Source organism: Neodiprion pinetum, chromosome 4 (assembly GCF_021155775.2).
Source record: "Neodiprion pinetum isolate iyNeoPine1 chromosome 4, iyNeoPine1.2, whole genome shotgun sequence".
NCBI lineage: Eukaryota > Metazoa > Arthropoda > Insecta > Hymenoptera > Diprionidae > Neodiprion > Neodiprion pinetum.
This window is the reverse complement of record NC_060235.2, coordinates 1,807,353-1,823,050: the sequence shown is the minus strand read 5'-3', so window position 1 is coordinate 1,823,050 and position 15,698 is coordinate 1,807,353. Positions and strand designations below refer to the sequence as shown.

At 41.7% G+C, this 15,698-nt stretch overlaps 1 protein-coding gene and 1 long non-coding RNA gene across 4 annotated transcripts in view; one reads left to right on the top strand and one right to left on the bottom strand.

Moving 5' to 3' along the window:
- LOC124217718 (uncharacterized) overlaps nucleotides 1-11,895 on the top strand; it is a 96,146-nt gene extending 84,251 nt beyond the window's left edge. For all 3 annotated transcript variants that reach the window (XR_011177038.1, XR_011177037.1, XR_011177039.1), the window contains 3 exons: nucleotides 137-330; nucleotides 10,766-11,221; nucleotides 11,490-11,895. This is a non-coding gene — a long non-coding RNA (uncharacterized lncRNA). The remainder of the gene's footprint in view (nucleotides 1-136; nucleotides 331-10,765; nucleotides 11,222-11,489) is intronic.
- On the bottom strand, nucleotides 8,190-11,554 carry LOC124217716 (pre-rRNA 2'-O-ribose RNA methyltransferase FTSJ3). Its single transcript, XM_046623705.2, has 6 exons — nucleotides 11,310-11,554; nucleotides 10,754-11,217; nucleotides 9,729-10,665; nucleotides 9,185-9,616; nucleotides 8,669-9,053; nucleotides 8,190-8,550 (listed from the first exon to the last, which is right to left on the bottom strand). The coding sequence occupies exons 1-6, from the start codon at nucleotides 11,374-11,376 to the stop codon at nucleotides 8,295-8,297; spliced, it is 2,541 nt and encodes an 846-aa protein (XP_046479661.1). The 5' UTR covers nucleotides 11,377-11,554; the 3' UTR covers nucleotides 8,190-8,294.
- Nucleotides 11,896-15,698: the final 3,803 nt, after the last annotated feature.

Genomic DNA, 15,698 nt, shown 5'->3' with positions numbered 1-15,698 from the left:
TTGATTTACAGGTCAGAAACACCAAACGCGACGGCAGTTAAATTCTCGCCCTCGACCGGGGCAACCTTCAGACTCCGGATTCCGTGCACCTACGTCATTATTCATCCGTCTGCAATAATCCATCGTCTGTTCTCAGGAATCTGTCGGAGCTGGATCAACCGCGATAGTACCGAGGCATCATCCAGGAATCGACAATTGGCGAACGATACGCCGAGTAACTCGTCTCTTGGTAAACACTTGACAGATTGATTTCCCGCGTGGCGATGCTGGGACCGGCCACACTGTGATTTTCCACTTATCGGCAACCTCGTGGTGTGCGCGATACGTACGGTAGGTAGATCATCCTACGCACACACTCGATTTTCAACATCCGGACACGAACGGTGTGTTTCATTGTCAGTCATGCGCATTATTATACGTAAATATCACCACGGGTTATTATCTTCTGGTGCATTTGTTCGTTTTTGCGTATGCGATGCAGAAGAGCATATTAGCGCGTATTACAGGCACCGTGGTACGTCCTTCGTCGTCCGATACGCACAATACGACCACCTACATGTACCTACGTCACAACGACCTCCCCGCATGTACGCAATCGCCAACATTGTTTTCGCACAAAGTCGATCATTTAACTGCGGTATGAATAAAATGTTATTATTCAAAATGCAAACGATAATCATCCACGCGTTCATTGTTCCTCCGTGCCTGTACGTATGCACGTGTAGAAAAGCCCGACGTTCGTGATTGAATTTGAAAAGAAGCAGCTGCAGCCGACGTCATTTTTCCTTTTTTTTTTTTCTGCAACGTTGAAAATTTTTCGCCACGTGTAAGGTTTTCGCAGCGTATGCATGTGGATATTGGATCCGGTGGCTGTAAACCCGCTGGAACAGCATATGCACGTCAGGACGGAACGAGCGAGAAAAGAAAAATGTTTAATAAATAATTTAGACCGTATCGCGGAGGGAGTTTATGGTGAGGGAGACCGAGGGGTCGAGAGGATCGTGACGTCAGCGAACGGCAAGATGAAGTTCAAGGTCGTTGCGTCGATGTATAAAAGCGCCTCGCCCACGCTACCAAGCGGAAAATAGAAACGAGGGAATTGGTTTTCCCGCGACAACGGAGCCTCGGTGAAACTGGGAGACGAGAACGAAACGAATGTTGAAAAAAAAAAAACAAAAAAACGAAAAGAAAAAAATTAAACACATTACACGCTTTTGGTACTTGGAAATTACGAGACGTAAGCGTTGTAATTTTTACAGAATTATTCTAGTCCGTTTCGTAATAGAAACGATGAATTCTCACAACATCTATTAATATACACATTAATGTTACGTAGGATTTCTCAATTGTTTACGTCCATTCGTTATTCCGGACATTATTGTAGTCGGTAATTTTCAAGTTATTCGGGACGTTGGCTGAAATCGACCGATAATTATCGTTATATCTCCTCATTTCTTCTTTCTCATAGGTTATACATTTGTAATTACAATAGGAAAACCAATGTCCATCCTTGATGAAAATTTTTAATTGTATAAAAAAAAAATTGCATCAGCTTGTAAATTTTTTACCGAGGGAATGCAAATTTTCATGGGAAATCTGCAAATTTTTATGAGAGACCGTGCGTGTTTACAATTTTTTGCACATAAATGTACGAAATGTTGTAAAAATTTCTTAAAAATTCTTAGAGAATTGTAAAAATCATTTTCACCAGGTACACGATGTGTGACTGGATAGAGTATAAAATTTTCGAAAACTAGAGCAGCTTTGGGAAGTTTTCACGATACTCGACCTCTGTAGAAGGGTTCCGGAGGCTCTCGACCATGAATCCCCCCCCACACACACACATACACACACACTGCGCGGGTACCAGTTTTATTTCCCGATTGCAGGGGAGGTGAAATCGTATTTGGGTTGGCTCGCCCGGGCGCGGCCCGGACATTGCGGCCTTGAACTTGTCCGCACCCTCGGCGCTCGGTTTAACCCTGTCGCCCCTTGGGGGACTTGGGAATCCAGGAAGGCAGGCGCGTACGAACCTTGTGGGGGTGGGGGGGTTGGAACCCGGGACCATGCCTCCTGCATGTTTGATGTAGGCTCGGAGGGAAATTATTCACAGGAAGGTCAGGGGTACAAAGTGGGAGGAAAGGATACCAGCCGGGTTCGTTTGACCGCCATTTGTTTTGTTTGTTTTATTTTTTTAATCTCTGCATTAAAAAATTCTTCCTCCTCTCGGGAATTGCTTGTATAACGCAAATCAAGGACGGAGTACGGAAGGTTCGAGTTTTGCCGGTTTTGCCGCTCTTGTTCGCCTCGTCCCTGGATCAGCAAACGAGCGTCGCCCGTGACCGAGAATGACCTTGACAGTGGCTGAGGCATCGCGACGCAAGCGTCGAAGCGCGCGCAGCTCGTTCGATGAAACGGCGAGCAGTTAGCTATTCGGATACGAGCGTGGGTTGTGTGGGTGTTGTTTCGATTCACCTGTGTACGAGTGTTTCTCGAACTTCGCAGCTAGGTCAACCCTGACCTTAAACTCTCCCGGTATACGTCGGGCTTAACGGTCCCTTTCCATCAGCAACCCCGTACTCCCTGACGACCCGCGGGGCGAAAAGCGAGTTCTCCTCCTCTTAACCGTATATTACACAATCCAGATGCGGGAGAAGAAACTGGAGGGTTGCGCAATTCGATTACAAACCCTCGAGGAGGAGAGACAACGCGCAAGGACGATCGGGGGGTCCCTTCTCATCGTTCTACCGATTTCAAGACACCTTGAAATTTAAATAATAAACCATCTGCTCGCGTTAGAATCGCTCATACTAGGGTCGGTAAATAGGATGTGTTTGTTATAATCTCGGTCGGGTCGTGAATTTGGACTCTCGGACCGGCTGTGGAATTTGTCTTGTTTGATCCGGAGCTTTAAACAACATGTCGTTGTAGAAAATAAATACTGTAATCGTACGATGGTTTTCAGGCTAATTCAATAGTTACCAAAAGCACGAAAGACGCCATCGAATTTATGTAGAGCAAAGCCAGGGTGTACAATATAGCAGGGTGGTTCATTTATTAACTTGATTCTTTTTTTCTTTAAGGTTAATCACTCGACAAATTTGTGACAAATGTTGAGAAAAAAAATTGTCGCTAAACCTGGAGGAGGTAGGAAAATATTTAGTGGTCGATAGCAATTATTGGAATATTTTTATAAATTTATTCTTGTGTGTACACCTTACGGACTTATACGTATATATATATATATATGTATTCGTTTATGTTTTTTGTACAGTGATCCTATTAATCTTACATCAATCAACATCGAAATGCGCCAAACAATTCCGCAGTTGGCTGTTTCGACTTTTATTCGCAAGATTAATCGTCTCGGAGAAATTTGGATAACGGTTTTTGTTACCAAAATAGGAGTATCGGGCATCACCTTGATGTCCTTACTTCGTTTTCAATTCTAATTTATACGAAAAATGATTAATTGGACCACGATACGAAAGAAATAAACTAATACGAGTATATGTATATGCAAGTCCGTAAGGTGTACGCGTAAAAATAAATAAGAAATATGAAAATAATCGGTAACGGTCTGTAAATATTTTCTTTCACTATCTTCAGGTTTTACGATAATTTATTTTTTAGAGTTGCGTCACTCGCTCGTACTCGAAAAGTGGCAAAGTATTTTTCCGTCATATGCGGTAAACTGCTTTGCAAACATTCCGTAAACTCTGGCCCCGTACCCTAGGCGTGCGTACACAGAACCGCGAGTATAACGATAACCGTGATTTGTTGTTGAGGTAGGATGACTGACTATATGTTAGCTGAATAATCATTCACCTATATCCTCTCACCCCGCGGCCATTAGTCGGTTTACACAGGGTATGGACACACATGCCCCTCACGTCTACGAATGCCTGTAACGTGCACGCGGACGGGACGAAGTTTCACCGCGTGCAACGGACTTTAAACGGCGATCGACGCGACTGACGAGACGACCTTGGCCTTGACATCGACCGCGCAGCGTCCCGACGCTACGCAGTTGCATCATCGCACTTACTTGCTCGGTATCGCTGACAAATGGTGACAGGTGGAAAAACGGCGGGGGCGGGAGGACCACGGAGGGCTGAGGGACCGGGATATCGGAAATAAATGTGGGACACGGAAGGAAAGAAAGAAAGAAGGAAAAACGGCAAACAAACAAGGAACGATCTCTGTTGGAATATCGACGACGAAAGAACGGCCGATGTATACGTATTATTTTGAAATACCGCTCAGAATCCGCGCGTGTCAAAGCTGCGTCGCCGATAACCTTATACCACTTCCGGTACCAGCCGCGTCAGCGCTTTCGGTTTGGAAAATGTATTTGGTACGAGGCTGATGATAAGAGGGATCCGCGCGGCATTTTGTTACACGCGTCAATGTCAGAGCGAAGATATTTTTTCCGTAATTATATTTTAATGACCGGACAATGATTGCAATAACGGAAGCGATAAGCTAATCGCGTTCCTGTATTGTTTGCTTGTTTTTTTTTTTTTTTTTTTTTTCAACTTTTATATATATACAATTGTAAATTTGAGTTTTCGTCGGTTTGGCGCGACGTTTGTAATTTCTTTTTAAACATATTGGAAACAGCGTCGAATAATATTTGAAAATAAATACTGCGTCGAAATTTAAAGTACGTTCATAAGTCTCGGTATGTGGTAGTGGTTCGCTTTTTACACAATATCGTCGAGCGACGATTAAACGAAGTAAACAAGAAGCGAAGAACTTGCCAAATTTCCCGCCCCGTTACGCCCTTTGTATATTTCCGCCAAGTATAGCAGCCCGGATTGTACCAACGTAACTTGGGTTGCCGCCTATGCAGGCGGCGTCGATTGCGCGCTTTTATAAAATTACTCGTAAACGCGCGATTCTTTTGAAATAGAAAAGATAAAAATCCTCCAAAATCAAGGCAACGAGGCAACCGACGCCCACTCGCCGGTTCGCCGATCGTTTATCTCTGTAGGATGAGAAGAAAAAAAAAATCCGGCTTAAAAATGACATAAGCGACCGAAGCATCCTCAAGGTTGAATTGACGCGATTTTATGCCGCGCGTTTGTTTGCGATGACAAACATACCTAGTTTGATGATGCAAATGAGAAGCAGGCGACGGTATATAACCGCGCATCGTTTTTCGCGGATACAGAACATACATAATACCCAGGTACTTGGTTCCCCGTTTATCATCCGTAAGAGTATTAAAAAAAAAAAAAATAGAGCATAAAAACACGAAACGTTGGATTTTCTCCTTCGCTTCTCCATTCCGCTTGGTTTAACGAGCCTCGGTGGTCGTAGCACCTTCCGTAATCATAACGACGATGCACATTCGTATAACAGGTACATCTATCATATATCATACCGAGCATTCGGAGTCTCGCGTCCTTGGTTAAAGCTGCGCGTCGCCGCAGCTATTTCCTAGCATGATGCACTTGACCTTCGCGTCGTTTACATCTAGGTAGGTAAACACGGAGCGGGCATATATGCCCACCTGGATGTGTGCTAACCATCGACGGCATTATGCTCATAATCGAGCGCATACGTACACATGGAGGTAGTCAAGTGCCGCAAGACCATTGGTGCAACTATGCGAACAAATGCCCTCGGTATTGTGTGTGTACATATGTACGACATGTAGGTATACTTCTCTGCCCGCCTCGTATGCCTAGTTTGCATAGTTTTAGCTGCATACCTATAGCGACATGCATGCGTAGATAGGCCTTAATAGAATCCGCTTAAGGGTCAAGTTCATTGCCAGATTGTAGACTCGTCACGGTCTCTTGTTATATAAATTATTGTCTACGATTGCGCAATGCAAGATACGTATGTACGTTGTACGTACAATAATGTTCAACACACGGTATACATGTATATATGTATACCTAACAGATTTCGTATTTTTGAGAAACAGGGATCGATCCAAGCGATCAATCGAGGGGCGAGAAACGGATATCGCGGATATTCTAACCAGTGAAAACACAATCAAATTTTTATCTCAAACAATTTTATTTCCTCGATTTTCTTACAACCGTTTTCACAGCAAGTGGCTCCAAATGGGAATGCATTTGTACGTATACCAACACAGTGATGGATATATGTCACGGATACACGCGGCTGTTACAGGGTTGTTTGAAAATAAAACAAGGTCAAGTTTAACGGAGGCCACACGCCCCGCTCTGTAATGACGATTTATTAATATGTATACACACTCGGTATATTCAATTTTACCGCGATGTTGTATACGTGCTGTACGCTTGCTATCGGCATACATATACACATACATGTATAATTACACCGCGTCTGCGATCTATATCGACACGAGCGATTTAGTATTCGATTTTTATTTTCTCTATTTTTCACTTCACTCCGCTTCGACTGTTATACGCAATGTTATACGCGTAGCGGACATTGTAACGTACGCGAAGCAGGTACTCGGACGTTAATTGTTTATACTTTGAATCCTGACGCCTGATGGTTAAAGTAATTACAATATACCGCCTGTATGCATGGATATTAATTATTCATCGTGTGGGTATAATGCACGTGTGTTTTTATGCGTATGTAAGTAAGTATCGTACAATGTTTAATACAAGGATGCTGTAGGTAATTAAATATCTAGACGAGACAAGCATGTTTATGCGGTATTTGGATATAATATGCAAGCAATATGCATTTACCATGACAATTTATTTCTGTATGTAAAATATGTACGTTTCAGACTTTGCCGTAACTTGACTTTATTCCGTGCGTGTGTTGAGAAACCGTATTTACAGTATCGATTGAACAAACAAAAATGACGCGAGGCGTGAAATAAAAGTTCCCTGGTTCGTTTGCGTAGTCTTTGACCTTCAATAATCCGCGATTCGCTCTGTACAAGTTCAAAGTTCAAGGACACTCTTCGCGTTATGTAGGAAATAAAAAAAAAAACGCTGATAGAAAGAGAAGGAAAAAGTAACGCCGTATTTTTACGCTCGCCTACGACGTATTACTCAAATTTCAAAAGTCTGACGACATTCTTATGTTTGAAATATTCTATCGTTATAACGTGCGTATACGGTATATGATGAATAAAATAATACACCGACGAATGGAAGAAAATTATATTCCTAGTCAGCAATATTTTGCGAAAAAATTGTTAAGATTACTGTTAACTAAGAGTGTTTGCAATATGATTTTCTTCTTTTCGTGATAATTCGTTGACTGGCTGTTTGTTTCGCGTGGGCAAAAATAATCTGGCAAATAAGACGCTTGTGGGTGAGGACGGAGGTATCTTGATTTTGTTATTGACCGTTATACCATTGTACGGAAGACTAATTATCATTAATAATTATTATTCACGTGACATCGGGCAGAGAATGAAAAACGGGTGCCTTGCAAATAAACATTTGCGATGCACAAATTACAACGGCATGGCAATCTTTCTCATTACTAATTATAGGCGTTTAAAATTGTTTTTTTCTCTTTCCACAGCGGTGAACTTTATTCATCCAGAAATTAATGAACCGTGCAAAATATTAAAAAAATTCAAAAAAAATAAATGAATAAAAAAAATGGTAAAGCTAGTTAAGGAAAACTTGTCTCGATGTTCGATATGTGAATGGTATATAGAGATCTGAGACAAATTCTAAATTTGAAAATATATGTGAGAAATTGCCGCGATTTTATATCTGCCTCCTGATATGTTTTGCTGAAAACTTGGCAGTTTGAATTCGAATAATTATTGACGCGATTATCCACAGTGCCAAAACGTCGTATGGAAATGCCCTCTGCATGTAATCGAATTCAGTAAGCAGGAGCTCTTCGACAAGAGATACGTGATTAGAAACGTCATTTCAACACAAAGTTGCTGATTTGAAATAATAGGCAATAATATATAGCCCCGTATCTTAGAGCACTGTAATCCTAAGTAAATAGAACTGTTTGTACGAGGTGATTGCTTTATACCACTCAAAGTGAGACTATGTTTCCGAGATAGGATAAGTGAAGGAGATAAGTGACAAAAGACAAAACGTACATGTTGTCAACAATTAATTTTTATTCAAAACACGTAGAATCGTAGACGACGGCGCTTGAAGGTTTCGAAAACAATTCATTTTTTTCATGCACTTACATTGGCGGCTTATTTTCTTGATACACGTTTTACAACGATTAATCGATATGCATTGATTACGTGTGCGAGTGTGTGTGTGTTTTTTTTTTAAATAAATATTTCGTATTTTTTACGGGAATCGAATGCCGCAGTTCGTATGGGAATCTGAATTAACCTGTTATTTAGCTTTCTTAGCTTTGGCCGCCTTGGGTTTACCTCTCGGTGGCTTTCCTCCCCCTTTGCTTTTTTTACCGCGACCCTTGGTCTTGGATTTCGCTTTGGCAGCTCTCAAATCTTTCTTCATTCTAGGATCGACGACTTTGTATTGTCCTTTAACCCCTGCCGGTCTTATCGCCCGCTTTTGCATCGAGTGTTTCTTCGCAACGACGTATGTCACCTCCTTCTTCGGCTCCTTGTGCGCCTTTCTGTATAATCTATAAAAAATAAACAACTAATTGAAGAAGCCATCGGACGCAGGTGTTTGTACAAATTTTTCGATACCACAAATACTACAATTTCATTGATTGTAATAATACGATGAGAATTACTTACGCTTTGACTTGTTTTGCTTTTTCGCCATCAGTAAGATCCACGTTGTCGATCAGTGACTCCGCCTTTTTCTTTGCCTTTTCCAACCTACGCACAGCCCTCTTCTTCTTCCTTGCCTTCGCTTCGAGCACTTTTTTGATCGGCCTGACGTTCAGGTCTTCTACTTTTTTTCTGTAATCGTCTACGAGTTCCTTCGGAACAGGCGCCTCCTTTTTCATGTGTTTTTCTTCGTCTTCGATAAACCATTCGGGTAGTTTTTCGTCGTTGAAAGCGTAACGGTTCCATGCTGCGTCAACAAGTTCCCTCCGAGCCTTTTTACTCTGCACCAGCAGCGAACCCAGTGCCAAATCCTCGTCCGTTAATTTTCTCTTACTTTTCTTTGTGAATGCTGAAAACATTCGGACATTATTGATTGAATTTGACAGTGCCAAAACCGAATTAGAATCATTGTGAAATTTCGGGGTGAGATTTTAATTACTGGATATAAGACTAATCGAAACAAGTTGTCCATTTACTTACGATTCTCTTTTTTAACAATTTCAAATCCGCCTTTCCCGTTTACTTTTTTAGGTTTTTTATCATCAGCCATCGCTTCCTCAATGTCGTAATCTGAATCGTCCGAATCGCTGCTGACTTCCTCATCACTATCCTCACTACGTGCGTTCTCATTACTCTTTTGCTTCTTAGCATTTAACTTTGCCTCACCAAGTATGCTTCCTCCTTTATTCTTCAATTGCTGTGCCATTTTGTCAAGTTCAATATCCGCGTCTCCGTCGTTTTCTAAATTTTTAAATATGTCCCTTTCATACCACAGCTCTGCTTTCTGTGCTCTTTTAGATATTTTGTCTCGTCCATCCAGATCTGTGACCAATGGATTGCTGGTAGTGTCTTCTCCGAGTCCCCTCTTTCTAGATTGACCCTGAAGAGTTTCGTTTTCAGATTCACTGAGTCCTGTGTGCAATATAATTTGACAGTTATGCAGATATTCATAATGTGAAATGGTTATAAAATGTCTACAGCATCAGAATAATTAGAAATTGGGGTCGAGGAATGGATTACATACCTAGCCCGGATTTATCACTGTCCGAATCATCTGCATCCGTGTCTTCAGGCTCACTATCTTCCGTCTTATAGTACTTCCCGGAGCTGTCCAAGTGCCCTGTGTCTTTTTCGTACCTTAATTTTTTTGGCAGAAAATTCTCGTCGTCAGATTCTGGTTCACTTTCAGCGACCATGTCAGGTGTTTGGTCTATGACGGTGTTCAAATGCTGGCGTGTTTTAATTTCTTTCAAGTCAAACATGTCGTCTCCTTCAAGCTTGGGCCCCTCGTCTCCTTTGTGTACCATTTTCAAGTTCAATCGATCGTTCAATTTTTGTCTCTCTTTGTTGGCCTTCTTTCGTTTTCTTTTTGCTTCTCTCAATTCTTCCGCCTTGAGTTCCGAGATTTCCTCTTCAATCGCTAAATCTTCTTTGTCCTCTTCATCATCCAGGGTCAGCGGCCTTACCTGGTCTGTACTTTCATCTTTGTTCAGAGTCGATGCTTCTGCATCTTCTTCGGGTTTACAGAATTCCTCCTTCAACAATTTCCACCAAGCTAACAGAGACCTTAATTCTTTCCTACCCAAGACTTTTATATCCTTGCAGCATTCTAATATTTCCTTGGTTGTTTTTGGATGAGATGCTATTCTCTCGTCGTCGATATAAATTTCTGAAGCATACTGCAGTGCTTCAATTCCGCTTTCTCTCGCTATGAAATCCGAGACAGACATCTTATGATGGAGTGTATAGTCGTTCTCAGCATATCCTTCAGCTTTGGCTTTTTTTGCCTTCTCTGGATGAAAGACGTTCAATTTATTCTTGGACTCGACGTCCAGTTCGGAGAAAACATATTTGGGGTCCAAAAATTTAGGGTCAAGCTTATCCGGTGCAATGTAATACTGACATACGACAAATATTTCTGCTGACTCGTTACGCGAAGCCTGAGGCTTTGTGGCATGTACCTGAATCGAAAACAATATGCGTTAGCTGCTTAAATATTTATTATTTAATGTTTGCTTGGATCTGATAATACATAGCAACTAATAATACCTTCTTGAATAGTTGTTTCAGGACCCAGACAAGAGGATGATAATCCTTGGACCTGAAGACTTTAGTGACAAACCATCCTCCAGGTCTGAGAAATTGTGTGGCAACTTTAAGAGCCGACAGAGTCAAGCAGGTTTGCTGATAGGCATCGTGCAGCCAATTTTTACCAACATTTGGGGCTCCGTCGTTGAGAACAACGTCAGCCTTCCACGTTTTCAACTCTCGGGAGATGGCGACACGACATTTGTCCGTTGTAATGTCTTCGGTAATGCTGATACAGCCGGGTATCGGTTTTATCGGAAATAGATCTATGCCGATGACGATTGACGACACGGGCATGTTCTGCCGGGCGACTTGCATCCAACCACCAGGAGCAGCGCAGAGATCTATGCATACTCTAGACTTTTGCAAGAATTCGAATTTACGATTGAGTTGGATCAACTTGAACGCCGCACGAGATCTGAAACCTGGGTAAGGTAAAATTTCAATTAATATCAAGCCATTGAAAAAATGTGGATAGTTTTAAGTTAGGTTAGAATTTCTCATATAGAGCACTAACCTGTCTCCTTGGCTAACTGATAATATTTATCCTTCCGCTGCTTTCCAATCTTCGACTTTTTACCCATTTTGATACTTTCATTAACGGTTTATTATCGAAAGTTCGATCACCAACTTGCGTTCACTGACGCTCCTTTTCTACTTCTCACGTGGTGATTTATTTGGGCCTTATTGCTTTCAGGTTATGGAGCACGAGAGGTTATGTTAATCGCTAACGTGCGCTGGTGCTGGACGCTTGCGACAGCCGACGATACTCTGCGATGGGGTCTTGTGAGTTTCGAATGAGCGTAACTTGCCAACACATGATATATCAAAGCGCGGAACATCGATGCCGGTACGTCAGATGCCTGTGCAGGTGCTGCATATCCGTTATTAATCCGCTGAATCCGAGAAGAAAGCTACACCAATTTTCTGACGACGAGCATTATTAATTAACCGTGGAAAATGAATTCATACACCACTTACGAGAGAATCACGTTTACCAATATAAGTAGGAAGTATTTTTTGTATGTAATATATCAGATATTATTGCCAATGACAAGTATCATCTTTATGCCTTATAACGGGGAAACCCATACTCTGTAAGATATGAGGTGAAATAAAATAAATAATAATATTGAAATATGAAACACTTTCTTGTTGAAATTGAAAGAACTTGAATTCAGACAATAGTTTACTTGCACAACTCGATTCCGTCCAAAAGTAGCCAGCATCGTACACCCACAATGCAATCAGGTCAAGGATTTTTGTCGATTACAGTGGTAAAATCTTGTTATGTTTCGGAAGCGGCTGATTGGATTTAACCACGATGAAGTTTTGGATGAAAGCAGTTTGACAACAGTAGATGAATTCTTGAACTAGTTCCAATTAGACGTAGTGCGTGAATAGGGAGCACTTTGAAGTTAGCAAACAGGAATGCATGTAGACGGACACGATCGGTATCGACAGCAATCAAGTGATCAGTCACTCTTTTTGAGCGACCCCCCTGAGCCGGGGGGGGCCAGATGGTTTCCTGGTGCCTGACGAAATTTTAACGAAAAATATCTCGGATTCCGTTGATTGCTCAGTACCATTTTAACGAGGTTTAAAAATATCGACGTCACTTTATGTGTAAAACAAACTGCGAAAAGTTACACATTGCCGCGAGCAACGGATTAAACGCTACAGTCAAAGAATGCGAAAATTGATCTGCATTTTCTCGGCTTTTTGTTTGTGACGATTTTGAAAAGTGCTGGAATAAATTCTTTGATGCACCATTCCGACGTAATTCTGCAAGAGAAAACGATTGGGCGCAGTACCAATACGCTGCGAGCAACGTACGAAGAGTTAGAGCCGAAAAACGAGAACCTGAGTTTTCGACATTTTTCAGCTGGTGCTTTTTCCATCGTAACTTCATCGCTGTTGATCCCAGGCTACTTTCGCTGCGTTTTCTGAGTTCCTAGGGGGTCCAATGAGTCGGGATAGGGTCATACAAATCGAATCCGAGTCAAAAATTGTTTGGTCGAAAAATGAAAAAAAAGTAAGGCTAACCCCTTCGCATTTTTGGCGAAAATTTTGGCGATTTTGAAAAGTGCTGGAATAAATTCTTTGATGCACTATTCCGACGTAATTTTGCGAGAGAAAACGATTGGGCGCAGTACCAATACGCTGCGAGCAACGTACGAAGAGTTATAGCCGAAAAACGAGAACCTGGGTTTTCGACATTTTTCAGCTGGTGCTTTTTCCATCGTAACTTCATCGCTGTTCATCCCAGGTTACTTTCGCTGCGTTATCTGAGTTCCTGGGGGCCCAATTAGTCAGAAAAGGGTCATACAAATCGAATCCGAGTCAAAAATTTTTTGGTCGAAAAATGAAAAAAAAGTAAGGCTAACCCCTTTGCATTTTTGGCGAAAATTTTCGCGTTTTTCAAAAGTGCTGGAATAAATTAATTGTGGCACTATTCCGAAGTAATTTTGCGAGAGAAATCGATTGGGCGCAGTCCCAATACGCTGCGATCAACGCATCGAAAGTTACAGCCAAAAAACGAAAACCTGAATTTTCGACATTTTTCAGCAGGTGCTTTTTTCCTCGTATCTTCTCTCCCGTTGATCCCACGCTCCTTTTGCTGCGTTTTCTGAGTTCCTTGGGGTCCAATTGGTCGGGAAAGAGTCATACGAATCAATTCTGAGACGAAAAATTTTTTGGTCAAAAAAAAAGGAAGGTTAACCCCTTTGTATTTTTGGCGAAAATTTTCGCGATTTTCAAAAGTGCTGGAATAAATTAATTGTGGCACTATTCCGACGTAATTTTGCGAGAGAATTCGATTGGGCGCAGTCCCAATACGCTGCGATCAACGCATCGAAAGTTACAGCCAAAAAACGAAAACCTGAATTTTCGACATTTTTCAGCAGGTGCTTTTTTCCTCGTATCTTCTTTCCCGTTGATCCCACGCTCCTTTTGCTGCGTTTTCTGAGTTCCTTGGGGTCCAATTGGTCGAGAAAAAGTCATACGAATCAATTCTGAGACGAAAAATTTTTTGGTCAAAAAAAAAGGAAGGTTAACCCCTTTGTATTTTTAGCGAAAATTTTCGAGATTTTCAAAAGTGCTGGAATAAATCAATTGTGGCACTATTCCGACGTAATTTTGCGAGAGAAATCGATTGGGCGCAGTCCCAATACGCTGCGATCAACGCATCGAAAGTTACAGCCAAAAAACGAAAACCTGAATTTTCGACATTTTTCAGCAGGTGCTTTTTTCCTCGTATCTTCTCTCCCGTTGATCCCACGCTCCTTTTGCTGCGTTTTCTGAGTTCCTTGGGGTCCAATTGGTCGGGAAAGAGTCATACGAATCAATTCTGAGACGAAAAATTTTTTGGTCAAAAAAAAAGGAAGGTTAACCCCTTTGTATTTTTGGCGAAAATTTTCGCGATTTTCAAAAGTGCTGGAATAAATTAATTGTGGCACTATTCCGACGTAATTTTGCGAGAGAAATCGATTGGGCGCAGTCCCAATACGCTGCGATCAACGCATCGAAAGTTACAGCCAAAAAACGAAAACCTGAATTTTCGACATTTTTCAGCAGGTGCTTTTTTCCTCGTATCTTCTCTCCCGTTGATCCCACGCTCCTTTTGCTGCGTTTTCTGAGTTCCTTGGGGTCCAATTGGTCGGGAAAGAGTCATACGAATCAATTCTGAGACGAAAAATTTTTTGGTCAAAAAAAAAGGAAGGTTAACCCCTTTGTATTTTTGGCGAAAATTTTCGCGATTCACAAAAGTGCTGGAATAAATTAATTGTGGCACTATTCCGACGTAATTTTGCGAGAGAAATCGATTGGGCGCAGTCCCAATACGCCGCGATCAACGCATCGAAAGTTACAGCCAAAAAACGAAAACCTGAATTTTCGACATTTTTCAGCAGGTGCTTTTTTCCTCGTATCTTCTCTCCCGTTGATCCCACGCTCCTTTTGCTGCGTTTTCTGAGTTCCTTGGGGTCCAATTGGTCGGGAAAGAGTCATACGAATCAATTCTGAGACGAAAAATTTTTTGGTCAAAAAAAAAGGAAGGTTAACCCCTTTGTATTTTGGGCGAAAATTTTCGCGATTTTCAAAAGTGCTGGAATAAATTAATTGTGGCACTATTCCGACGTAATTTTGCGAGAGAAATCGATTGGGCGCAGTCCCAATACGCTGCGATCAACGCATCGAAAGTTACAGCCAAAAAACGAAAACCTGAATTTTCGACATTTTTCAGCAGGTGCTTTTTTCCTCGTATCTTCTCTCCCGTTGATCCCACGCTCCTTTTGCTGCGTTTTCTGAGTTCCTTGGGGTCCAATTGGTCGGGAAAGAGTCATACGAATCAATTCTGAGACGAAAAATTTTTTGGTCAAAAAAAAAGGAAGGTTAACCCCTTTGTATTTTTGGCGAAAATTTTCGCGATTTTCAAAAGCGCTGGAATAAATTAATTGTGGCACTATTCCGACGTAATTTTGCGAGAGAAATCGATTGGGCGCAGTCCCAATACGCTGCGATCAACGCATCGAAAGTTACAGCCAAAAAACGAAAACCTGAATTTTCGACATTTTTCAGCAGGTGCTTTTTTCCTCGTATCTTCTCTCCCGTTGATCCCACGCTCCTTTTGCTGCGTTTTCTGAGTTCCTTGGGGTCCAATTGGTCGGGAAAGAGTCATACGAATCAATTCTGAGACGAAAAATTTTTTGGTCAAAAAAAAAGGAAGGTTAACCCCTTTGTATTATTGGCGAAAGTTTTCGCGATTTTCAAAAGTGCTGGAATAAATTAATTGTGGCACTATTCCGACGTAATTTTGCGAGAGAAATCGATTGGGCGCAGTCCCAATACGCTGCGATCAACGCATCGAAAGTTACAGCCAAAAAACGAAAACCTGAATTTTCGACAT